This window comes from Polypterus senegalus, chromosome 1, assembly GCF_016835505.1.
Source record: "Polypterus senegalus isolate Bchr_013 chromosome 1, ASM1683550v1, whole genome shotgun sequence".
Taxonomy (NCBI): Eukaryota; Metazoa; Chordata; class Cladistia; order Polypteriformes; family Polypteridae; genus Polypterus; species Polypterus senegalus.
This window is the reverse complement of record NC_053154.1, coordinates 176,947,618-176,975,454: the sequence shown is the minus strand read 5'-3', so window position 1 is coordinate 176,975,454 and position 27,837 is coordinate 176,947,618. Positions and strand designations below refer to the sequence as shown.

At 37.9% G+C, this 27,837-nt stretch overlaps 2 protein-coding genes across 2 annotated transcripts in view; both read right to left on the bottom strand.

Annotated features, from left to right (window-relative positions):
- Positions 1-2,141, bottom strand: part of LOC120538546 (golgin subfamily A member 6-like protein 1) — a 48,240-nt gene extending 46,099 nt beyond the window's left edge. Inside the window, exon 1 of the mRNA XM_039767971.1 lies at positions 1,768-2,141. Coding sequence (XP_039623905.1) covers positions 1,768-2,085 — 318 coding nt within the window. The 5' untranslated portion in view covers positions 2,086-2,141. The remainder of the gene's footprint in view (positions 1-1,767) is intronic.
- A 9,967-nt stretch (positions 2,142-12,108) lies between these two features.
- ctr9 (CTR9 homolog, Paf1/RNA polymerase II complex component) overlaps positions 12,109-27,837 on the bottom strand; it is a 54,194-nt gene continuing 38,465 nt past the window's right edge. The window contains exons 18-24 of the mRNA XM_039763530.1: positions 27,366-27,437; positions 23,954-24,089; positions 23,585-23,749; positions 22,760-22,917; positions 21,217-21,319; positions 14,487-14,596; positions 12,109-13,405 (exon numbers count right to left, since the gene is read on the bottom strand). Coding sequence (XP_039619464.1) covers positions 12,994-13,405; positions 14,487-14,596; positions 21,217-21,319; positions 22,760-22,917; positions 23,585-23,749; positions 23,954-24,089; positions 27,366-27,437 — 1,156 coding nt within the window. The 3' untranslated portion in view covers positions 12,109-12,993. The remainder of the gene's footprint in view (positions 13,406-14,486; positions 14,597-21,216; positions 21,320-22,759; positions 22,918-23,584; positions 23,750-23,953; positions 24,090-27,365; positions 27,438-27,837) is intronic.

Genomic DNA, 27,837 nt, shown 5'->3' with positions numbered 1-27,837 from the left:
ATCATGCAGTATCATCATTACACATGTTCAAAATCATGTAACAGCTATGAGTGTTACTTAAGATCAAGTCATTTTTGTCTGTTGTTGATCTTAAAAAGACGACTCATACTTTTTTTTTTGTGCTTCGACTATTGTAACTCCTAATACATTGGAGTTATCCTGTAATCCCCTTCTCAGGTACAACTGGTCCTAAGCACTGTGGCTAGAATTTTGACAGGCACACTTCAGCATGTCTCCTGTTTTAGCCTCTCTTCATTGGCTTCTGCTTCTTTACAGGGTTGATTTTAAGGTGCTGTTGCTTGTCCCGTCTCTCCGACCTTTTACACCTTTATATTCCATCTCACCAACTTAGGTCATCTGATCAGACGCTCTTAGTAGAGACATTGGCTCACCTAAAATTTAAAGATGAGGGTACTTTTGTAACATCCACTCCTAGGCTTTGGCTCAAACTACCTCATTTATGTCAGATCTGCTACAGCTCTGACCATTCTTAACATCTTTTTCTTTGCCTTTTAATTAGAATTGGTTTCTTTAAGGGTGGCGCAGTTGTTGCGCTGCTGCCTTGCAGTTAGGAGACCTGGGTTCGCTTCCCGGGTCCTCCCTGTGTGGAGTTTGCATGTTCTCCCCCGTGTCTGTGTGGGTTTCCTCCCACAGTCTAAAGACATGCAGGTTAGGTGGATTGGCGATTCTAAATTGTCCCTAATGGGTGTGTGTGTCCTGCGGTGGGTTGGCACCCTGCCCAGGATTGTTTCCTGCCCTGGGATTGGCTCCAGCGTGACCCTGTGTTCGGATTCAACGGGTTGGAAAATAGATGGTTTCTTTAATATTTTTAGTGTGTTTTATGTTTTTATTTAACCTTATCCTGTCTTAGAATGTAGTTCTTCTTACTTCATTTATTCTAATGTAGAGCATGCTGGTCGATATCGATTGTTTTAAATGTGCGTTAAAAATAAATTAAACGAAACTATTCACAGCAAAAAGAGGAACAAGGAATCCAACAACAGGTGGTATGGCACCCCCAGAGCCCTGATCTCAACATCTTGGAGCCAATCTGGGAGACAGAAGCAAGTAAGATCACCAAAATATGCTGTGGAAAAATGACAAGTTCTCCAAGAGGTTTGGAACCCCTGACCTTGTGCAGATGATAGTGGACAAAAGATAACTGCTGCTGGTCTTAAGGCAAAGAGTGATCACACCAAATATTGATTTCATTGATGTTTTTTACGTTTACTACACTTTCTAGTAAGTTTATCGATTAATAAAAACTGACGTTGACATTATCTTTAAAAGATTTTCTAGCTTACAGCATTTTTCCTTACAAGTGCCTAACATGTTTGCACAGTAATATATATACACACACACACACAGAGGACACTCTGATTCATGCTACCACTTTCTACATTTCAATTGTGACAAGATAAGTGGGATTAGTAAATGGATGGATGAAAAGCAGCTACTCCATCATCTGTCGAAATTTTGGCATAGTTAGCTAGTAATAAAAAATTATTCCAAAATGATATGAACTTGTGGTTCATTGAAAAAAAAATTCTTTTAAAATATGTAACTTCACATTTTTGGTTATTTGACAAAGCAGAGCCCTGGATGTTTGCAGTCTTTGTTTCGCTCATTCCACGCACTTTGATTTCTCACTTGTTCAAAACAACAGGAATTGCTTTACTTTGTTTTATTAAAGTACATAAACTATTCACACCTAACACTTCAAAGTCATATATGAAAAAAAAAATCCAATAAATGTGAAAATCTTACCTTTCTTTTTCGAACCAGCTCCCCCTGCAAACGACTTAACTGAAGAAATGCTGAATTTGAGTTCAAGGAACTCATGGGCCGGACTGGAAGAATGGACATCTGACTTGACGTAGGTGTGGAGCTATGCAATGGGGAGATGAAGCGCACATCTCTTACCTTGTCACCCTGCTTAGCGTTCCCAGAGTACAGGTTGCTATGTCCATTTAAATTGCTAATGCTTAGTGTGAAAGGCCGGTAGAACATCCCATTGTCCAACACCGGTGACTTTACACTGGAACGAGAGAACTGAAGATCAGACTGAGAAGATGTACCCAACATGGTGAAAGGGACAGAAACTACATGTCAGCCAATAAACACTGAAAAGCGAAGGGTCAAAGCAGAGGTCTGTTGTGGCAGCTTGAATCTTGCCTTTTCTATAGAGTAAGAAGAAAAAAGAAAATAAACAATCTAACTGAATGAGTTAATCTTTAATGAATTACATGACACCACACTGAAGGAAATGAAACTCTATCCTTTGAGGCTGGCTGAAACCTGAGTCGAGATGGCTGACTAATTGCTCTAAAGCTCTTTGTATTCTGTTTCAGTAATAAACTAATTCCATTACAAACAGATGGCTGCAGTTACCTTGGCCTTGCAGACTTACTGTGTTAGTTAAGATGAAAGAAGATCTCACTATACATTGTTAGTTTCAGTGTCATGGTTTTGTTTGTTATTTCTCACATGCGAATATCACGCAGATCATTTTATCACACAGTGTAGATGGTGGGCACTTTATGCACACTGTAACTCAACCACTCGAAATTTTCATACATATAAGTGAGACAAGTTGGTAAAACCAGGGATAATTCATGTAAACCATATAATCAAAATAAGCTAAAATAATAAGCAGTGAGAACTTTTTTGAATACAATTCACTTTATTTTGGGCTAGAAACCTTTATAATTCTCATAAGTAGAAATTGATGGTTAGGGTTAGATGCAGCTGCCATGACTCCTTGAACCCGGGACCATCAACAATCATGATTGTTTTTTATTCATAACAGAGTGCAAGCAGTGCAGTGCAGTCTTTCAATAAATAAGTTAATAAATTGTCCATAATAAAACCAGTGTTGAAGTGGAGATTAAAATCACATCAATTATCCAAAGGTAAAAACAGGATCAGTGCTTCCATCTAAAAGCTCTCTCCTTGCTCACCTTCTAAGGTTTGCTCAGCAAAGGGATATTTTCTCCGGCAAGTCTGTGCTGCTGGTTCCTGCCGTCAACCAGGACATTCAGCTGGGATCTCCAGGAACCCTGCTAACCGTCTCCCATTACCGTTCTTCAGCCTTCAGCTGGGAGATATCCAGAGCAGTAAGTCGCTCCTACTCCTGTTGCACTCGGTGGATGGTTACACACCAGACGTGCTGCCGGATTTTGAATCATCTGCAGCGGTTTGGTGAATTATGCTGGTACTCCTCCCAGTAGAGAGCTGCTGGAGTCCAGATGTGATAAGCCCAGGAGATCTGCTGCATCTAATTTTGTGGATATTGTATAGGGTGAAAGAGCTAGTCATTTTTACTTTATGTCCATTTCTGCCTCTGCCTCTAAACATAAATGTGGAGTGCCTATTCTTTTATTTTGCTCTCTTCATCTGAGGACTGTAAGTTTTGTTATATATTAGTTAAATTTGGTGGGAAGACATTTGCCCCAAGTTCTGCCTGGGCCTCTATTGCATAAAGATATTTATTCCTAATTCCTCCTCTTTCTGACCAATCAGATCCCGAGTCTTCCAAGCTTTTTCAATTAATTATTGCTATTGACACATTTAACTCCACAATCACTTAGGTTATATAATTTTCCCTTCCCTACCTATCACCATGATCCTCATGCAAATCATTCACACTGTGAATTTACTTCTGAGTTAAATTTGATTCCAATTAATTTTGATGAATCCCTTAACTAAAGAATTTTCATTTTTCTTATTCCAACATCAGATTCAGTCCAAACTTGACAATATCTTTTCCTCAATCTCTAATCCTCCAGATTAGAGGATCTCTTCTGTTTTTAACACTGGCTTAGTTAATGATCCAGCCTTTGTTGATATGGGCATCAAGGCAACATCCTTCATTTCACGATAAGCTTTGCCAGTGGCCTGTAATGCTTCGAGATCTCTTAAAAATTTTGGAGCTAGAATCTCCACTAACAACCCTGGAAAAAAAACAGTCAAGTACAGTGGATCTGTCACATGTACACAAACTGCTTTGTAACTAAATTCCCTTTTTGCTTCAACAGGCTGAGTTTAAGGTCACACAAGGGCCTGGAGTCATGCCTGGTGAACTACTGGAGTTAAGACTTCATAAAGGCAAACTACTTTTGTTTTTATTGTTGAAATTGAAGCACGTCAGGATGAATAACTATGATAATCCTTCTGAGATACTGTATATGTTTTTTGCAGCTCTGCTGTTTTTAGTTTTTACTGACTGTTCAAATATTCTTTAGTATATTCAAATACAAAATCCTTTTAGGTAATTTGGCCTTCATTGTCCCTCATGATACATTATAGTACTATGTTTAACTCCCTTTGCCCCTTTAGATATATTTGACATTTCATTCTTTATTTTTTCATAACAATATGATCACAAAAAGAGAACCATGTAAACAGTCTACTTTCTCGATTTTAAACACTTATGACATTCTGTAATACACCTAGCAAAACAAACAGTCAGAGCAAACATAACATTACTCTAACATTTACATGCCTTCAGTACTAAGCTCACTCTTACTTTATAAATAAAAAAACATTTCTGTACTTTTATGCCACGATCTTTTAAACACAAAAAAATCTCTAGTTAGCATAAAGTTGTGAAAACTGATTCTGCTGTTGTAAAATTAACCAAGGACAAGAGTGCAAGATTGCCATAGGAGCTGTTGAATGCTGATGATGTCATTTTGATGACAAAACCTGATATGGAATTGAAAGAAAAAATAGATAATGCAATGCTGTTTTTCCAGCAAGCAAAAGTGGAAAGTAAAATGCAGGAAAGACTGAGAGTGGTGGCTGGTGGCAAAGCAGTAGGAAGTGTGGACGAGATGGGTATATGTCTACATTGTAAGTGTGGCTAAGGATCTGGGAGAAACTCAGCCAGTGTACTTGTTATAAGTAGGCCAAAAAAAAACATGCAGCGTTGTGAACGGTAGTCTGCAAGTGGCAACGTTGTTCCATGAAAGTTTGTGAGAGGGGTGCAGAATGCTGATGTAACTACAAAGATGTGTCATTTTGGATAAAGTTGGAATGTTTTGCCACACTGGTGTCATGCCCCAATAGAGAGAACAGAAGGTACATATTCGGGCAATCCAGGATGCTATGCATACTTTCGACTCACCTCCACTCTGAATGTGAGCCTGCAACATTAATTCTGCAAAGAGAGTCGGGAAGTCAGCAGATGGCACAGACAATAAGGCTGGACTAGGGACAGCCCCAAGTCTAAGTCACTCTGTTATTCTCAACGTGACTTGATGTGTAGGAACAAGTTTGAAGTTCTACTACTTTGTCAGAAGACCAAGATGTCTGTAACCTTACCTTTAATTCATCTGATCAAAAACACTTGTGTTGTGGACATTGCAAGGAAAGACCCGTCAGTCTTTGAGAAGCACAGGAATGCTGGGACTGTAGTGCTGTAGTTAATGACACTTGCCACCCTCAATCAGAGGTACTGAAGAAGGATTTTTTTATTACTTCTGCAAGTCATCAGAAAGAGGACCTCTGCTGCAAGGATCATTGTGTCTGAGACCTGTCGGTGATGAGGACAAAGCCTTCAGCAGACCCTGAATAGTCAAACCTGTTCCACTCACTGAAGGATATCAGCCAGTTGTTCAGAAAACCAACAACTACAGAGACAACTGTGTCTCTTCTGATGGGATGGCACATTCTCCAGTAGGCAAAATTCCAAGATTGTCACAGACAAAATAAGCCACAAACAAATTACAGTATGAAACAGCCATAGGAGTTCTAAATAAAGAGGTGAGTAATATTGATATTTTAATAACTAATCACAGATGCTTTAAATCAGTGGTTCTCAAGTCTGAGGGTCCCATGTAGCTGCAAGGTTTGTCCCAACCCATTTCTTCTGTTAACTGGATTCCTACCTCAGTTAAGCCAGCCATTATTTCCCAGTTTCTATGTTTTTGGCATATATGCACAAATTACAAACTATCTATGCTATTTTTTACTGAATAAAGCAGGTGTGTGTGAGTGTGTGTTAGATGGGTAAGAATTCATCCTTTTTCCTCTTTATTTATTAATGTTCTGGTTATTTAGACAATTATTTACTAATAGCCACACAAGTGGTTTAATACTAAAGCAGCTGCTCCTTTCAGAGTCCTTTGTGCTGGTGCCTGTTCTGCCCATCATTAACTAAGTATTGAGATTCAGTTAAAAAGCAATACCATGAAAAAGTGAATTAAAAAGTAAGCAATTTAAAATAAGAAAAACAAATATTTCTTAATTTCTAACAGGCGCAACTCTAACACGACTTCACTTTTATTAAGTGGGAAATAAAGGAAAAACTGGTCACATAATTAAACAATGAGATCAATTAAAGGCAACAATGACTTACTTATTAAGAAACTCATTTGAATAAAAACCAGCAGCTGCAGGCACCCCCATGGACTGAACTTAAGAACCACTGCTATAAGCTGCTTTTTTTTTTCTTCTTTCTTTCTTTCAACAACACGGACACGGTCATTTGCAATGTGTTTCTAAGTTAGTGATGGAACCCAGCCACAGTGGAAGCACAAACCAGTCTGTTTCTTCATGCCGGTCCCAAGCCCGAATAAATGGGGAGGGTTACGTCAGGAAGGGCATCCAATGTAAAAGCCAAATCAATAATGTGGACAACAATACAAATTTCCATACCAGATCGGTCGAGCCCCGGGTTAACAACGACCGCCACCAGTGCAGTTAGCCAACAGGGTGCTGGCGAAAATTGGGCTACTGTTGGCCGAAGAAGGAGAAGAAGGGGGAGACGTGTCCGGAGGCAGGAGGAGAGGAGGAAGGTAAAGAGAGTGGAACTGAGGGTAGGAACTTTGAATGTTGGTAGTATGACTGGTAAGGGGAGAGAGTTAGCAGATATGATGGAGAGAAGGAAGGTTGATATATTGTGTGTTCAAGAGACTAAATGAAAGGGGAGTAAGGCCAGGTGAATCGGAGGTGGATTCAAATTGTACTATCATGGTGTGGATGGGAGGAGAAATGGAGTAGGGGTTATTCTGAAGGAACAGTATGTCAAGAGTGTTTTGGAGGTGAAAAGAGTGTCAGGCAGAGTAATGATTATGAAGCTGGAAATTGGAGGTGTGATGATAAATGTTGTTAGTGCATATGCACCGCAAGTTGGGTGTGCAATGGGCGAGAAAGAATATTTTTGGAGTGAGTTGGATTAAGTGATGAACAGTGTACCCAAGGGATAGAAAGTGGTGATTGGAGCGGATTTCAATGGACATGTTGGTGAAGGGAACAGAGGAGACAAGGAGGTGATGGGTAGGTATGGTGTCAAGGAGAGGAATGAAGAAGGTCAGAGGATAGTGGATTTTGCCAAAAGGATGGACATGGCTGTGGTGAATATGTATTTTAAGAAGAGGGAGGAAAATAGGATTATGTACAAGGGTGGAGGAAGATGCACACAGGTAGATTACATCCTATGCAGAAGAGTTAATCTGAAGAAGATTGAAGACTGCAAAGTGGTGGCAGGACAAAGTGTAAGTTAAGTAGCATAGGATGGTGGTCTGCAGGATGACGTTGGAGATGAAGAAGAGGAAGAGAGTGAGGGCAGAGCCAAGGATCAAATGGTGGGAGTTGAAAAAAGAAGACTGCAAGATTGAGTTTAGGGAAGAGGTGAGACAGGTACTGGGTGGCAGTGAAGAGTTACCAGACAGCTGGGAAACTACAGTAGATGTAGTAAGGGTGACAGCAAGAAGGGTGCTTGGCGCGACATCTGGACAGAAGAAGGAGGATAAGGAAACCTGGTAGTGGAATGGGGAAATACAAGAGAGTATACAGAGGAAGAGGATGTCAAAGAAGAAGGGGGATAGTCAGAGAGATGCAGAAAGTAGACAAGAGTATAAGGAGATAAGGCACAAGGTGAAGCGAGAGGTGGCGAAGGCTAAAGAAAAGGTGTATCATGAGTTGTATGAGAGATTGGACACCAAAGGGGGAGAAATAGGACCTGTACTGATTGGCTAGATAGAGGGACCAAGCTGGGAAAGATGTGCAGCAGGTTAGGGTGATAAAGGATAAAGATGGAAACATACTCACAAGCAAGGAGAGTGTGTTGAGCAGATGGAAAGAGTACTTTGAGAGGCTGATGAATGAAGAGAATGAGAGAGAGAAGAGGTTGGATGATGTGGAGATAGTGAATCAGGAAGTGCAAGGAGGAAGTACGGACAGCTATGAAGAGGATGAAGAATGGAAAAGCCATTGGTCCAGATGACATATCTGTGGAAGCATGGAGGTGTTTAGGAGAGATGGCAGTGGGGTTTTTAACCAGATTGTTTAATGGAATCTTGGAAAGTGAAAAGATGCCTGAAGAGTGGAGAAGTAGTGTACTGGTGCCGATATTTAAGAATAAGGGGGGTGTGTAGGACTGTAGTAACTACAGGGGGATAAAATTGATGAGCCACAGCATGAAATTATGGGAAAGAGTAGTGGAAGCTAGGCTAGGAAGTGAGGTGATGATTAGTGAGCAGCAGTATGGTTTCATGTCCAGAAAGAGCACCACAGATGAGATGTTTCCTCTGAGGGTGTTGATGGAGAAGTATAGAGAAGGCAAGAAGGAGTTGCATTGCGTCTTTGTGGACCTGGAGAAAGCATATAACAGGGTGCCTCGAGAGGAATTATGTTATTGTATGACGAAGTCGGGAGTGGCAGAGAAGTACGTAAGGGTTGTACAGGATATGTATGAAGGAAGTGTGACGGTGGTGAGGTGGTAGGAGTGACAGATGCATTCAAGGTGGAGGTGGGATTATATCAGGGATTGGCTCTGAACCTTTTTTTTATTTGCAATGGTGATGGACAGGTTGACAGACGAGATTAGACAGGAGTCCCCATGGATTATGATGTTTGCTGATGACATTGTGATCTATAGTGATAGTAGGGAGTAGGTTAAGGAGACCCTGGAGAGTCAAAGATATGCTCTAGAGACAAGAGGAATGAGGGTCAGTAGGAACAAGACAGAATACATGTGTCTAAATGAGAGGGAGGTCAGTGGAATGGTCAGGATGCAGGGAGTAGAGTTGGCAAAGGTGGATGAGTTTAAATACTTGGAATCAACAGTACAGAGTAATGGGGATTGTGGAAGAGAGGCGAAAAAGACAGTGCAGGCAGGGTGGAATGGGTGCAGAAGAGTGTCAGGAGTGATTTGTGCCAGACGGATATCAGCAAGAGTGAAAGGGAATGTCTACAGGATGGTAGTGAGATCAGCTATGGTATATGGGTTGGAGACGGTGGCACTAACCAGAAAGCAGGAGACAGAGCTGGAGGTAGCAGAGTTAAAGATTGTAAGATTTGCATTGGGTGTCACGAGGATGGCTAGGATTAGAAATTAGTACATTAGAGGATCAGCTCAAGTTGGACAGTTAAGAGACAAAGTCAGAGAGGCGAGATTGCGTTGGTTTGGACATGTGCAGAGGAGAGATGCTGTGTATATTGGGAGAAGGATGCTAAGGATAGAGCTGCAAGGGAAGAGGAAAAGAGGAAGGCCTAAGAGAAGGTTTGTGGATGTGGTGAGAGAAGAAATGCAGGTGATAGGTGTAACAAAACAAGATACAGAGGACAGAAAGATGTGGAAGATGATCCGCTGTGCTGGCCCCTAACGGGAGCAGCTGAAAGAAGAAATGTAAGGTAGTAATGGGAAAATGAAGCCTCATGAAGCTTTGAGGCTTTCTTTCTATTTGTGCCGAAAAAGATTTGATGCGTTAAAGCCTCAGCCCCAGTATGAACAGCGACATCTGGTGGTTAACCACGGTCAAGGCAAACACTCACAAGCGCAAATGAAGCAGCACTGTTTCATGTTTCATGTCTCATGTCACCAGTAAAATGTCAGAAAAGTCTGTGTTCATTTTATTTTGCTAAGGTCCTTGTCCATTTATACTATTTAACTTTTGAACGCCATTTTCCAGTTAGTCACCATCTGTCACCAAAGCTCTCCAAATCTCTCTCTCCTCACACCCGAACATCGTTGAATGAGAATGATGCATTTGATATAAGCTACCTGTTCATTTAGCACCAAAGCGACAAAACGCTATCAAGCCAATAAAGCATGTGTGAAGCACAGATGCCATTCGAACCTTCAAACGTCATGGGCCACATGACAGCAGTGAATTGACACAAGCTCCGACACAGTAATTTGACTCACTACGCTTCAGATTGACTGACACAAGCTCCAAAGCTCTGGTATCATTTTCCCATCTCTAGTGTAAGGTCAAGACGCGGCTCAACATGCACAATAACATTTTTGGTTTGAAAAATGGACATGTTCTGTAAGTTTTATGGCTTTTCTTCACAATGGGACTTGCATTAAAGTTTATAAAGTATGCTTCACTTTAGAACATTGTTTCAAACTAACATATATCAAGATTGTAAAAAAAATAACTGAGTTGAAAAATACCAAAGTTAGACCTTTAATAAAAAAGGTATAAATGTAAACAACTTAACTTGTATCCTTAGTACTGAGATTCGGAGCAGCAGTGTTATTCAAACGCTCTTAAAATGGTTTTACCTAATTTTAAAGCAGTAACTAGCAAGATGTTTAGTGCAAAAGCTGTTATTAATGATATTCACATAATTTCTTTTTCTCAGTGAATTCTATCTTCTACCTAAGGAGTCCAGTTAATTAATCCTCCTTTGTCAATGAATTTTTAGATTTACTGTTCATCATAACTACTAATATGACAATTTCATAATAATAGCAGCAGATTTCAATTCTTATGCATATGATCAATGGAACCTTAAAACAGGGGTGTTTATGGATATCTCTAAAGTTGTAAGCAACAGTGTGTGTAGGTAATCCAAGATTACTATTGTCAACTACTGATCTTTTGTTGAACACAGCACCATCCACGGAATAGACTGACAGATCTTCCATGATTAACTGTGAAGCTTTAGAAGCAACATTAAATAAACATCACACCTAAAATAAGTGGCTTTTACTCCTCCTGATGACTTGCAGAAGTAATGAAAGCCACACCATATTCAGCACAACAAACTGAACTCCTTTAGAAAAATGAGTACTTTGCCACCTATGCACGGAGCTGAAAAATCAATACAAGCTTTTGATAATGAGACCTGCTGAACTATATCCTCATATGTAGACATTAACAATGGTCAGGAAGGGCTGGGTGGTCATTCGGCCTTGGAACTCCTAGCAGTATTATGTCCAGTATTCACACGAGCTGGTGTTTTCATTTTCGTCTTCTGTCTGGCCATAGCTCAATTTCGGATTTTTTTTTTAATTTTGCCTTTGGTTTTTATAAGTCACTCTGAACTACACCCTTTGTAGGCGCTATAGAAATAAATGATGCTAAGTACAGAATGCAGACAAAGGTACAGGCACAACAAGAGTTGAGAGATGCAAGAAACTGACACCAAAGGGAATCCCTTCACATTGAAGGAAAAGGATATAAAAGCTATGGGAGTAGTAGTACATATTATTGGGGTAGGGCATGGCTAATACAACTTGAGGAAACCTGGAAAGAACGTAGTTGAGAATGATTAAATAGATGTGTGGAATGTCAAAGTATTAATCCAATATTAAGAAAAAGACTTGGTGTAGAAGTGTCGGGCTGACAAGGAAGACTAATGTGGTGTGGGCATATGGAGCAAAAAAGTAAAGGATGACTGGGTGGACAGATGCATGAAGATGGATTCAGAGGTCATAAGGCCAAAGACCACCTGGTCATGGCATGCGTTATAAAAAGGATTTCAAGCCAAAAGGATGCCCAGGACCATGGAGAGTGGAGGAAAAAAAAATTATCTGGGAGCCAATTAATCTAAATAAACCCAGAAAGATGATGATGAGAACAAATGAAGCAAAAGTGAATAATGGTGAAATGTATCATATCAAGAGCAGTTTATAAATGCACCCATACAAATTATCACTGTAATTTGTAAAAGTTTTAAACTATATTTACAAAAAAGTGTTGCAGTGGACAACACTATATGCTATCATACAGGTCTCCGCTTTACCCAAAATTAAGTACTTTATTAAGTGGTGTATTTCTATGTGCTATAACCAATAAACATTATTTTTATGTAAGGGAAGAAGGGTAAAGGTTATTCCCATTTAGGGGTTAAAAACACAAAGTTAAGATGTGTAGACTTCTGTTCTTTATTTGGCATGGAATAACCGTTACCTTTTAATTTTGCAGATGCACACTACCTCCATTTAATTTTACATAACCCATACTGTAACAAGGGATTTTCAATTGAAACAAAACAATTCCGGTACTTACTCCAGTTAAGTAGCTTGTATTTTATGCCTTAATAGGCATGGAGAGAAGTAGCCATATTAGAACTGCTACATCTGTTTAAACTCAGGAGCTCATAAGTAAGTACTGCAAAACCATGCATTTTCTTTACTTATTATGGCAGCCTTTAAACCACAATCATCAATGCAGAGTACATCATCATGATAATACAAAATTATAGTAATGTACATAACAAAACCTGAAACTCTCTTCAACACACACTGAAAATGAGAAATATGCTACTTACAAGACACAAATCATCGTTATGCTTCAAACTCTTATCAGGGATATTTATTGGACTATTGACATTCTCCATTAAACAGACATTTCACACGCAACCTAGGTTTTGCATCATGTATAAAGCAAAGAGTTTTTTTTTGTTTTTTTTTTAACGGAAAAGTCCACTTAAATAAGAAAGAACACAGTAAACACAGTTACAGTGATGAAAATTTTCCATTTTTAAGAACCTTTTAAGGGTGCTTTTAAACTGTGTTGATGTTTATACACATCAAAATATTTAGCAAAAAACACTGATGTGTAAATACAAAATGCAATCCAGCTTAACTGTTTACAATTTTACACCTGATAACTGCCACAAGGAAAGAGAATGGGGAAAAAGGCAAAATAAAATATCATCCATCAGTCTTTTCATTCATACTTTCTATCAATCAAGAAAAGGTCCATGTTTTTAGAATTGAAACCTGTAAAAAGTATAAAATATTTTACATTTTTAGTCACTGTCATCGGAGCCACGATTAGATGCCTCGTTATTTGAACGTTCAGCCTCAGAATCATTCCCAGAAGCTCTATCAGAGCCTTCATTTTCAGAACGCACATCTGACTCATGCTCTGAATCTGCATTTGGAGAAGCAGGACGGGAATCATCAGAATCCCCAGACCGATTTCCTTTGGACTGAGCAGATTCATTATCAGACTGTTCAGAATCCGACTGTTGCCGTCGCTTCCTTTTCATTGGTGGATCACTGCCAGAGTCAGAACGTTGACTTCCAGAATGTGCTGGGCTTCCAGCATCACTTCCAGATTTGTTTCCTGCATCCGAGTCACTCTCTGACATTATGCGCTTTCTATGCATTTGGTCATTGTCATTGTCATTATCATCTGATCCACTGTCTTTCATATTTCTGTAAATAGGAAAAAAAAATTCAATAAATGCCAACTGCTTGATTTTTTTTTTTAAACTGATGCTTTATTTTTGCAATGTCATAACACTTTATGTTTAGTTAAAATCTGCAACGGTCTGATTTATACAGTGTTGGTCAATTTAAGCAATTTGAGAAAGGAATTGTGAATAACACCAGGAAAAAGACATCAGAGACCAAAAATACAAAAGCATTCAATTCCTTGACCATTTCTCTAACTTAAACAAGTCCAACACTGACATTTTTTGTGGCATTTCAAAGCACTGAAACTCAAAATTAGTTTTTTACTGTGATATTGATTTCTATGTTATTAAAAAACATTTTTACAAGACATTTTATGTTTTATTCTGTGATTATTTTGGCATGGTGTATATTTAGTTGCACTTTGAAATAACCAACCTTCAAAAGACTGCAATTTACTAATTAATTTTTTTTTTAATTGATGACTTCTTTATCAATGGAGTGTGATACATAAAATCAACAAAAAAAATGTATGATGTAGTATTTCAGCGTAACAGAATATTGTGCTAATATAACCATGCCACAATTATTCAACCCCTATATAATATCACTGTTTTTAAAAACGTACTGCTAGTTTTATGGTCACAAGAGTTTTGTTTTTATTTGTCCAAATAAATAGCTTCATTATCTGAGGTAGAACTACTAAAGGAGTAACAAGGACATTATATATATATAATGACACCTTAGGGATGTGGGGAGGGGTAATATGGCTATGGGACTATGGTGTTTACTTTGTGACCAAAAATACTGTCTGTCTTCCACCAGTGGTCACCTGGCCACCTGTTAGGGACATGTTCTTAAACAAATTATTAATGTCTTATTAAAATAGATGCAATCCATTACACTTTTAATGGTACATTCACTGTACCATAGTAGTGTGTACAGGTAAATCAGCCCGATCTGGTATAATTAAAAGATAAATAATAATAAATTAAAAGTTCACTTTTTGTTAAATTGTGGTGAACATGAAGAAAGATTATTTTATAACCCAAAACACGAGACTAAATTCCTGAAGGAATGCAACATACTATTTAACACATACCTGTCTTCCGCAATTTTAAGGCCATCCTCATCCGAGGAATCTGAAGATGAAATAATTGCCTTAGACTTAATCTTTCCTTTTAAAGAAAGTGGCATACGTTCTGGCTTTGGCTGTAACACAAACAGAAAACTTTATGCTAACAAAGAAAAGGAAGTGAAGACAACTACTGCTAGCTGCGCAAAACATGAGCACCAATAAACAAAATAAACAAATAACATTGTGATTACAAGTCAAAGGTGTTTATGGCATTAAGCACAAGAAAACAAATGGAGTTTAAGTTTTTCTGCATATTGAGCTTTGGCTGTGTATGTTTTTTTTGTTTTGTTTTTTTTTTTTAATTAAAGTAAACACAAAAAAAGAAAAAACAGAATTTGCCAGAAAGGAATGACAGCTTCAACTTCCTGGTTCAAATACAATAGTTAACATGAAGTCTCATTTTCCCCATGTACTTCCCACATAAACTAAAGACTGGCTGATTAAATTTGCTATTCCATATTTGTCCCATATTGAGTGTAAGTGTGTGGGTGAGTGGGTCCTGTGATTGCATGATGCCTTGTCCATGGCTGCTTAATGCCCAGTGATGCCAGGAAATACTAAGACCCTAACTTGGATGAAGTGGGTCTGAGATTGATTTGAGATGGAATTTTCCAAAGAATTATAAAAAAGATTTGCATTTCATGATACTCATTAGAACCGTCAGTAAATGATGGATAATAAAATTGCAATAACTATTAAGAGATAAACTTTCTCAGTTAAGCAGGTGTATAATGGTATGTTGGAAATGGTTAGGATTAGTTTTCCGATCAACAGATGTATGGGGATAAAAATGCCCATTTGAAGAATAAATGTTTAAGATCACAACACTGATAGATCTAGATAGATATCTCTATCGATAGATCGATATAGATAGATATCTCTATCGATAGATCGAGATAGATAGATAGATAGAGAGATATATATAGATATATTCCAGCGCTGACTTTATATATTCAAGTTTTGACTTTATATATACACCGACGCTGACTTTATGTATTCAAGTTTTGACTTTATATATACCGACAGTGACTTTATATAATCAAGTTTTGACTTTATATAGTTAAATGTAGTCATTATTGCATAACTTTTTCTTTACCATAGAAATTTAAAGACTAAATTCAACTTCCATTCCTAACAAAGATATTTCTGGCGACTAAATAGAACCTACTTCTATCCAAATTCGAGCTATTGAGCTGTCGCCTGCCTGCCTGAATAAGTCACCCTCGCTTCGCTCTTTCTTTTTTACCGTTCATTTAATCATGGCTAGTGGGGAAAAATTATAAAATGGAAGGAGGATTACACTGAGTATGGCTTTACCAAAACAATTATTGATGGCGAATCGATTATTCATAAAGCTTCAATTGGTGATCTGTTTTTCTGTGTTAACCTCATATTTTTTCATACTTCTTCTCAAACCAAGGGGGTGAGAGGTTAAAATGAATCGGGAAGCGCTGATCAATGTAATCGGTGTACCAGGAAATCATGCATTGAGAGAAGTTCCCCTTTGCTTGGAATGCAAAGTGTGATTAAATGCGTGATTTTTTAATGCGTTATGGAGCACATGCATCGAAGCTTCTCAGCTGTGCTTGTGCTAAGAAAAGGAAAGATTTTAAAAATAACGTAACACGATTGTCAATGTAACCTTTTGTAAGTAGTGCCTGGAGGATTCAGTGTGTAGAAACTCTAGAGACAGCGTGTGTATTAACTTGTGGATTTTTCTGTGAGTATTTGGTGGCAGCGTCATAAACTCGCTTCCGTAACACTGCGTGCGTTAGCTGCGGAGCTCAGAGCGAAATGAGGTAAATGGGAGGGGAGATGATGACGTGACTCCCCCACCCGCCTTTACTATCAACCCCCCCACAAACACAGTCTCTCAGAATTTGCATAAGCACAGCCCTTCACGTGCAATTTTAAACTTAGTTACAAAGTGATCAAAACTCTCGTTTATATCCTGTGTCCTCTCATTAAACTTGTATCCCACATTACTCGTGGGCATGACAAACGCCAGCGTCAGCCTGTCTATGAACTTAATTTAAACTTTAGGTTTACACCTTGCTTTGTTTCCGAAGTAACAGCACTCATGAATATGGTTGTATATGTCATTCGCTCGCTTCTTATTGTTTCCCTGCCTTCTCAATTGTATAATGCATGTTTTCTTCAGCGCTTTTTGGATCTCTTCCTGGTTTTCTACGCACTGCTTTGACAGTCAGTTCACGTGATAACGTGATGATGTCACACGAAACTCCGCACCCCCCAGCTTTCGAGCTCAACTCCATTACAGTAAATGGAGAAAAATAGCTTCCAGTTATGACCATTACACGTAGAATTTCGAAATGAAACCTGCCGAACTTTTGTCAGGAAGCTTTAAGGAATAAGCCTGCCAAATTGAGTGAGTGAGTGAGTCGGTCAGTCAGTCAGGGCTTTGCCTTTTATTAGTATAGATAATACAGCAAAAGCAGATTAAATGGTTTGGTACGACAATCCCCAGGACAGCTTCTGTAGTAAATGAGTGAAACAGTCCTACCGGTAAGTCCTGAGTGGCGAGGGGTGAGATTTGCGTAAGCACTCCTTTTGAAGACACACGATTAATCCACCTCTATACACGCACACAACATACAGGCACAAGACACCATTCATCCTAATGTGAAACAATCTAGGGTACAATTGACTTTTCAGATGATGCATTGGACAGGATACGCAAAAACACCTATCTCCAGTTGCTCCGCCAGGCCCCCCCTTTTCATCTTTCCTACTGGCCTTTTGTTCCCAGCAGCCCAACCTTATGTTTCAGTTATCCTATGTGGGTAATCCACCTTGTGCTGCTGGGAAATGGTAAGTTCTTCCCACGGTAGCATTGCTACAACTCCACGACTGATAAAGCTGAAAATTTCGACATTATCTGTTGAACTTTTTGCAGCCTCACTTAACAATGTCAGTATATCCCCCCAATATGTCTATGTTTTCTCTTGGTGTAAGCTGCACGTGCCACTCTTCCTGAATAACCAGAAATTCATATTTTCCACATATGCCCCACCAATCACCACTTGTCTGTTGCATCGCCGTACCCTGCAGTTGCAGATTTTGCTCTGTCTCTCTAATTCTGCATTCCTCTCTGTTCTTTCCCCTTTGATTTATTGGATCTCAACATCAGAATATTCTGATTCATATTCTAATATGGTTCAGGGATAATTTCATAGGCAGACATTTTGTGGTCTTAAAACGATAGTTTCTATCTAAAACCTAAAAGAAAATGGAACCATAAGAAGCAGATTCTCAAAATAAAAGTGACCTGTGCAGCATTTATAACATGAGCTATGTTACAGGTTGCGGATGGAAAGAAATTCACCAACATGAAGTTTAGAGTCAGTTTTCTTTTAAAATGGCCAAATCTCACTTATACGTACACTTTAATTACTTTATGAAGTGTGTGGATACATGGTTTTACAGTATTTATGCAATCTGAAGATGCTGACAAATATCTGATAACATTTTAAAAATGTATTTGCTAAGTTTAAACCTTTTTGCATGCAAGGTCCTAGGTTACCTTAAGAATAGAAAATGCATCTATACTAATAAAAGCCTCACTGACTGACTGACTCACTCACTCTTAATTCTCCAACTTCCCGTGTAGGTAGAAGGCTGAAATTTGGAAGGGTCATTCCTTACAGCTTACTTACAAAAGTTGGGCAGGTTTCATTTTGAAATTCTACGCGTAATGGTCATAACTGGAACCTATTTTCGTCTATATACTGTAATAGACTGCAGGTCGATGGCCGTGGGAGGCAGAGTTGCGTGTCGCATCATCACGCCTTCTACTTAAGTACGCAGAGAACAAGGAAGAGGTTCCAAAGAGTGCTGAACAAAAAACACATTTCAAAATTAAGAAGGCAGCAAAAGATTATAAAGCGAGTGATGCATACAAGCATATTCATAAGTGCAGCTACTGCGGAAACAAAGCACGGTGTGAACCGTAAGTTTAAATTAAGTTTATAGACACGCTCCCGCTGCCGTTTGTCATGCCTACGACGAATATGTTATTTGTGTGATACAAGTTTAATGAGAAGACACGAGGTATAAACGAGACTTTGGATCACTTTGTAACGGAGTTAAAATTGCTGTAGCAAGAAACTTTTAAGTGCCAGTTCTTAGCTAAAATTAAAGCCGTGGACATCACGAGATAGCACAAGCACAGCTGAGAAGCTTCGATGCATGTACTCCGAGCGGCTCACATCAACTGACTTTGCAGGACTGGAAAAGATTAAATTAAGTTCATACACACGCACTGCTAAATATTCACAGGCAAACCCACAAGTTAATACCGTGAACGCCTGTTAAACATCTTAGATTCATGAGTACCGATTTGGGTAGTGAACACTTCGATGAATGAAACCTGTTATCTTTACAACGGTTGACAAACACGGAATATAACCTGAACACAACACATCCTCCAAATATGAACCTGATTAAAAGAAATGATGATAATGAAATCCTTGATGACAGCAACACTCATAACGGTCACAAAACTATTACATTGACAATCATGTTACGTTATTTTTAAAATGTTTCCTTTTCTTAGCACAAGCACAGCTGAGAAGCTTTGATGCATGTACTCCATAACACGTTAAAAAAAATAACGTATTTAATCACACTTTGCATTCCAAGCAAAGGGGAACTTTTGTCAATGCACGATTTCCAGGTACATCGATTACATTGGTGCACACATCAGAGCTGCAAAAATGTAAGTCTTGGAAGAAAGCGCATTGCTAGGACTGATTGGAGGCAAATTTCATTTCAAAAAGACTACCCGACGGAAGCCTTGATAAAAGCGTGGTTTTGTGTAAACTGTGCAAAAAGGAGTTTGCATACCACTGAAGCACTTTGACTGTATTGGACAAGTGATGAGCAGTGTCTGGTTGTCTCCACACATACCGCTTAGAATTAAGGCCAAAAAGTTCTATCTTGGAGTTTGCTAAAAGACACCTGAAGGACTCTGAGATGGTGAGAAATAAGATTCTCTGGTCTGATGAGACCAAGATAGAACTTTTTGGCCTTAATTCTAAGCGGTATGTGTGGAGACAACCAGGCACTGCTCATCACTTCTCCAATACAGTCCCCACAGTGAAGCATGGCGGTGGCAGCATCATGCTGTGGGGGTGTTTTTCAGCTGCAGGGACAGGATGACTGGTTGCAATCGAGGGAAAGATGAATGCGGCAAAGTAAAGGCATATCCTGGACAAAAACCTTCTCCAGAGTGCTAAGGACCTCAGACTGGGCCGAAGGTTTACCTTCCAACAAGACAATGACCCTAAGCACACAGCTAAAATAACGAAGGAGTGGCTTCACAACAACTCTGTGACTGTTCTTAAATGGCCCAGCCAGAGCCCTGACTTAAACCCAATTGAGCATCTCTGGAGAGACCTAAAAATGGCTCTCCACCAACGTTTACCATCCAACCTGACAGAACTGGAGAGGATCTGCAAGGAGGAATGGCAGAGGATCCCCAAATCCAGGTGTGAAAAACTTGTTCCATCTTTCCCAAGAATACTCATGGCTGTATTAGCTCAAAGGGTGCTTCTACTAAATACTGAGCAAAGGGTCTGAATACTTAGGACCATGTGATATTTCAGTTTTTCTTTTTTAATAAATCTGCAACAATTTCAAAAATTCTTTTTTTTGTCTGTCAATATGGGGTGCTGTGTGTACATTAATGAGGGAAAAATTAATTTAAATGATTTTAGCAAATGGCTGCAATATAACAGAGTGAAAAATTGAAGGGGAAAGTATTCAGACCCATACCCACTGTATGTGGATGTGTGTGTGTGTGTATATATTATATATGTACACTATTATTAAAATGTTTCCTTTTCCATTACTTTTTTAACACACTACTTCTCCGCTGCGAAGCGCGGGTATTTTGCTAGTTTTTAATAAAATAAAATGAATATATACCATGACTGTGAAAAAATAACTGCTTTGAAAAATACAAAATGTATCCCCTACTAGTCATTTTACATACAATTCTTACTTTGTCTACCATCGGTTTTGGTATGTTTTTTTAATTTTGTGTTATAGTAATACTGATTTTTTTTTCTGTTTAATTGGGTCAATGTATATTGTTCAAGAGCACCTCCTTTGGTTGACTACCATATTCCCACTTGGGTTAGCAGCTGAGAAGAGAAAGCAATGTAAAGAGCAGACATCTGCTTTCAAGATTGGCAAAGGTGAAGTGTATGTCTGAAGACAACAGTCTGTTTGTGCAGAGTTAGAAGGTCTCTGGTCTTAAAGCAGCAGTCCATGTGCAGATACGGCTGCACAAGTGGGGGCACTGTAAAGCAGATATACCTAATACTCATGTAAACACAGTTAACAGTAACTATACCAAAGGTGAACCAAAATAACGAACATAGGAACTCTGTGATAATAAAGTCAAGGTAGAGGGTTAAGAGCACCTGGTGTGGGTGATTGTTTTCAAAAAGAAAACAGGGCACCTGCTTTGGTGACTGGCACTGGTATAGTTTATGTCTGCCGACAATTGCTAGTTCAGCATAAGCAGACCAGGCATGTCTCTTTGCTTAAAGCAGAAGTCCACCGGTTAATAATCTGTACACATGGGGTGCTATAAAGCAGCTGCATTAGCATGAGAAGTTAGAAATACATTACATATAAAAGTAGACAGTTTACACTTAAGTTTTACCCTTTCTGCCTTCTTGCGTTCTCTTGGCTTGCGTGGTTTTTTAGTTCTTGGAGTACCTTCCTCATTGTCACTGCCATCAAAGTCACCTTTATCCTTCTGCGGTCTAAAAATAAAAAATAAAAACAAAATACAGCAATATTCTTAAACTTAGAAGCATGGTGACACAGTGAGTAGCACCGAAACCTCAGGAATCCAACAGAATGGGTCTGAATCCTCTACCCAGAAGTTGTTTGTAATGGACTTTGCACATTTATCCTGTGTGTGCACTGATGTCCTCCTGATATCACATCAGATATGCCGGTTAAGTTAACTGGTACATTCCATATGGGCCTCTGTGTCAATGTAAGGATATGCATGAGTGGGCAATGCAATCTTTTCTATTTCTTTGCCAGTGCAATTAAGATATACTCTGGCACCCCTGGACTTGAATTTGATTAAATGAGTATGACAGAAACAAGCCCATCTCTCACATAAACATCCATACTCAAACAGGGCCAATTCAACATAAATTACATATCCGAGGGTATGTGAAATTAAACGTTAATGAAGAAAAACTCCCTCAAACAACAACAACAACTAGACATGGGACTTGAGCCCAGGACATGTGAAGATCTGCGAAGCAGGAACCCTACAATTAAACACACTGAGCAAGAAATGCTTAATGATGGATAATAAAATAATCTATCATTTTTGTAACTCATGTATTTTAATACTTTACAATTCCCAGCTTTGAACACAGCTACAGCTAATCTAAAATTAGCTTTGAACATACTGCCCTCTAAACCATTACAAGGGAGAAGGAAAAAAAAAACAAAACTGCCACACACAAATACATAAAGTCGTTAAAAATATTCAGCATGTGTAAAGTAAACAGAAGTTGTCTGATTAATTCTTTAAAGTACATCTGGTTTTGATATGGGTACCAATGAGGAGGTCTGCAAGGCTGCAATTATTAATATAGTCCGTTATACTGTAGTTGTGTCCCAATGGCCTAAAGAGAAAAATTAACAAAAGTTCAATTCTGCAACTGACCGCTTCATGTTAAATGTGTTCAAAAATGTTTAAAACCAAAATAGTGAACACCAGAAATTCTTGAAAATAAAACCTTGTTCACTATTGTGTTAAGAGTTCCTCTATCAGAATTGTTTTCACACTTTTAGACTAAATGTCAATGAATCCCTCACCTCACACCCAGATAAACACACTTTAGCTTTGAGCATTATGCAACTGACATCAGCTTTGTGAGTGGGGGATGGGATAGCAAACTGCTTTCTACTTGTGCTGATCGACACATTTACAAAACAAAGACACTGATGGAGAGGTGCAAAAGAATTTAAGGTGGCCCGGGATTACGACTTTTTTTCGTAGGCTTCAGGGATTCCAGTGTTCGATATTTGCTTAGAATGGTTCAGACTTAATTTTCTATTGTAATGGTACTGCTAACCTGTATATACATGCCAATTTTACTAACACGTATTGCATGTGATCAAAACATAAAAGGTTACTATAATAATAAAAAGTTATTAATGCACATCTCTCATACCGCCTCCTTTTCTTCTTCTTCTTTTTCTCGCCGTCTTCATCCTCTTCTTCTTGTTCACTTCCACTGCCTGCCTTTCTTTTCTTTTTCTTCTTTGGAAGAGGTAAGTCCTCAGAGTCATCATTAACAAACTCATCAAATTCTGCTCCTTTCTTCGAGCGCTATTTAAAAACATTTATAAACAGTTTTTAATATAAGCAAAGAAAAATGTTCCTATTATCCAGTACCACTTTCCACATAACTAGAACAGAAGAAAATGCATCCACTTCACTTTTTACAAAGAGCAAACCTATTAAAACCTGGGTCTCACAGATATAAAATCCAGACTCTGAGCTGGAGTATAACTGACCACTCTAAAGATGAAACATTTACTGTTAAATTAAACTGAGGAAGGTTTTAATCCTGTCCAAAATAAAACATAAATAGCTTAACAGTCAAAGCACTACATATTTATGTTGAATTCCAGAAACATTGGGCTGATGTTTAGCATTTCTTAGCATAGTGGCAAGAAACAAAGTGAAATCTGTTCATTGGGTTATCAAGCCAACTTCAGTCCCTAATTCACATGAACAAAGGAGTGTGCCATTGAGCAATGGCACTACCACTGCATTGCTTTACTGGATGCCAGAATAGCCTTTGTCTCTCAGCAATGATGTCTAGGAGAAAGAGGCCACCATGTGCTTATTATTTATCCATCTACAACATTACAATATTAAACACTAAACTAGTCCCACTAACTGTAATCCATACTCTTACTTGAAGGCACTTACCTTAAAATTGACTTAGGCCGTGCAACTGAAACAGCATACTAAAAACAAATATACTCACCCTGCCTCCTCCACCGCCACCTTTCTTTTTCTCCTTGGGACCTGCCCCACCACCACCACCACCACCATCAGCAAATGTCAGAAGGTTTTTGGTCTTCTCCACATATTGTGCTCTCTGTTCCAGTAGTTTCCTCTGTTCTTCCTCTTCTCTATGTCGCTTGTCTTCCTAGAATTTATAATCATAAAAAAATATTAACTTTTTTCTTTTAAAAATACAAAAGCCACCAAAAAAGGGGAGAGAGGAAAATGAACAGAAAACAGTCACTTAAGATTTTCAAAGACAGAACATGCAATAAAGTATTAATTCTTACATATGTAATTAAGGTATAAAATACACGTTTAAATACATTTGTCATGTAATACCACAGACCTGCTCCTTAAGGAGTTGCTGACGGAGAAGCTCTCTTTCTTGCTCCTGTTTAGCCCGGAGCTCCCTTTCTTCTTCATCCTGTTTACGTGCTCGTGCAACATGATACTGAGCCTGGCTAAGCAAGTCTGAGCACTGACTAAAAGTAGTATAAAAAAAACAAGATAGTACATTAAATCAAGCAAATACTTTTTTGTTAAGAAAAATCTTAGTTGAAGAGCTATTTATTTTCATATCATATAAACATAAAACCTAAAATATACTGTATTTATAACCAAATATAGTAAAAAAAAAAAAAAAATTAGAAAAAAATCACTTTGTATTTATCTTCAAGTATTTAATATTCTATACTGTACCTAATAAAAATACACTCTCAATATTAGGGTCAGTACAGCTCAACTACATTTCATCATAATTATTCGACACAAAAATACAATGTATGGATAACAAGTGTATATAATCACTGCAAACTGATGTCATTTTGGAATTATGAAAATAAATCAAAATATAAAACCAAAATGAAAGACAAAAGTAGCTTTAAACTTGGGGGCAATACAGCGTGGTAAAATGAGAAATTTATCTATGGGAGCGTATGTGTCTTGTGCACAAGTTCCAAAGATGACATTTAATGAACATTCAGCATTTTTTGTTTTTGTCCCATGGTAAGTCTGAAAAATTCTCCTGATGAACTACTGCATCATAATCTGAAATCAAGGGTCAGGTATAATCTGCCATTAAAACAATTCAGTCTCTATCCTCAATGGTGAAACTGGATATCAATATTAATGAAACACTGAGAATAAATCTGAAATGAGGAATGTATATAAGATTTTACTTGATGTATTAACTTAAATAAACAAACCTGCTTTATTAACGTGGAGCAACAGGAGCAAGAACCCATTTAAAATAAACTGATGAACTAACAGATTTGCTACTGATGAAATATCTGCATATTTCAGTTTTTTATTATATATATATATATATATATAAAATTAGAGGGAAACAGACTGAGACACAGCATCAGACCGTCAAAGGGTCCATTCATGCACACACCCACACTCAGAGAGTGACTTTAGAATCATCAGTTAACATGCACAACCTTGGGAATGTAAAAGAAAATTCAGAAAAACCCATGAAAAAACAGGAAGAACCTGCAAACCATGCTGAGCCAGCAACAGTCAGAATTTACAACACAAGATTCAACATCCCTATCCACTTACAGTATATCAAGTTCTCTGTATATCTTGACTAAAAATATACATAGCCATTTTTAATTAATATGGAATTTAGACATCCAAAAGCAGAATTCACATTATATTAAAAGAAAAATGAAAAAAAAAAAAAAAAATCACAAAATTCACTTTTCGGATGGACAGCAGTGACCAACAAATAAACTTTGCATACGAAGGAGGGCTGTGACAGCCTTTAAAGAACAATGCTACGATTAACAATGTTTTCAGCTATGTAGTATATATAATTTCATTTATATGGTATCTATAGAATGACCAGACAGAGTATAACTTGAATTTATTTTAGGTGGTGAAAAAAGGAACTGCAGATATAACAGAAATGAACACTTGACAAGTTTTGCATATATTTTTATGCTCAAAGCTTTAAGTTAGAGCTGTCCAATACCATCGCAGCTAGCCAGTTATCCGAGTGTAACATCACACAGGACAACAACTCTATGGGGCATTCTGGCATTAAGAATGGACCACCCGTAATGAGAGAGAAGACGGGGATGGTATTAAGAATGGACCATCCGTAATATATATGTGAGAGAGAAAGACCATGACTGCTGAAATTAAAACTGTCTTGACAAGGCTTCGTTAACATCAACACACCTTTATCTTTAGAAAAAGGTATTATTTAGGTTTTTGACTTTGAAACAATGGTGTATTTTTTAATCAGGACTTTACATCTATATTTTATAGTTACTATTTTATTTTATCATTTATGTAATTTAGTTCATTTGCTATTACTGTATTCTAATTTAAAATATACTGCTTAACATTTACATTTCTATATTTTGTCTACATATATTGAGTGACTGAAATAATAAAGTAGAAGCAGGGCACCAGATGTGAGGAGCTGCCACTTTCTTACAGGGTTAGGACTGTGACTGGGTCTTTGGTTGAGATGCCCCTAACATCAGACAATACAGTGAAAGGAATCCATCACTGGATTTTAAGTGGCATTTGCCAAATTTTATCAGTCTCCAAATGTCTAAGCTATTCTCGGTGACCAAAGTGTGTAGACGGGGATATCCCTGTGGAACGATGATGAGTAAGGTTATACAGGCATAACCTATTATCAGTGATTAAGCTCAGTGGATTAAGCTGGTGTGTGTGTGTGTGTGTCTGTCTATCTTAAGCTTAGGATGAAAGAGTAGGCCAACCCATCACAAGCCTATTAAAGTTCTACTAATCTAAAAAAATAAGGAAACCATTTTGGCAAACCATGCTGTATTACAAAGCAAATTCTAGTTTTCACAAAGTTTTGTTTACCTCGTTTATGGAGCTCATTAAACAAAAGACAAAAAAATTAAAAATAAACAAAATGCTATTAACCTCTTTCAACTGTAGGTTTGTTGTTTTCCCAATTAGAAATTAGATTACTGCAGTCCATAAACTATAAGTTCACTCCTGCTCTTCACTGCAATCACATTTTTCTGCCAAAAGCACTGCCATTATAAATCCCCTGCCAGAAAATGTGTACTTTTTGCTACTGCCAATAAACCTCACTCCTTTTATTCCCCCCAACTTTGTTTCTATTTTGTGTATACTTTTGCATACACAAAGAAAACACTTGCCGGTCTAAGGAAAAGCTATTTGTCTGTGGTAGTCTGCTTAATATTTTTTCCATTAAACTGCACATTTCCTACCTCCACTGAAATCTAATCTTGAGGCCTAACCTTCTGTTTCCCTGTTAGCTAACCTACAGACTTAATACAGCATTTTGTTAAAACTGTACAGTTAGTTGGAGCCAAAGTTTAAGAGGTATTTGATTTCTGATAGGGTTTCACACTTACTACTATGTATGTCATCAACTTGCGGCTCCCAGCTGACATCTAGCAACATGACAAATACTAATCCCCATCAATGAATTGTGATTAGCAATTACAGAAATTAGCTAATCGAATGTAATGTAAAAATATTTTAGGTGTTATTCTAATACATGAAAATCTAATCAATATAAATCTGGTAACCTATTACCACTTAAAATGAAAGTTACAACAAAATTAGTTACAACACAAAACTGACTATAGCAAAACACTTCTTTATCCATCAAACTCTTTTTATAATGTTAAAATGACTATATTTAAATTTGCACACATATGGGGAAGAGGAAAAAGGGGCATGCTCATTTTGATTATTATTATTAAGAAATTAAAATAATTTAACAAGATACTCACCGGGCTTCAGAAGACGCAAGGACCAAGTCAAATCTCATCTTGTCTCCAGCTTTGCTGAGATAACTGAAATACCTTGATTAAAATTGATATATAAATAAACACAGTTACTCATCTCACTAAACCTATTCTGCATTTTCAAAGACCAGCACAATATAATTTATGATAACAGCTAATGCTGGTCAGTGTTTGGTCCACTGTAATTACAGTTAACACTGACCTTCTAAAAGTTACAGATCTTCAAAATCTTTAGAGACTTTTCTGTAAAATGCATCCGACTTTGATATTTAGGGAGATATTCTATAAATCTGAACCTAATAAAAACAAACATTCTACTTTCTGTGTTTCCTCTCACTGATCTGTAGTTCAACACTTTATTTTTATTTTTTGATCCCCACACCTATAACTACCATAAGAACACTGGATGACAATCTTTCCAAAAATCATCATCAATAGACTAACCTAGCCTTAGCAT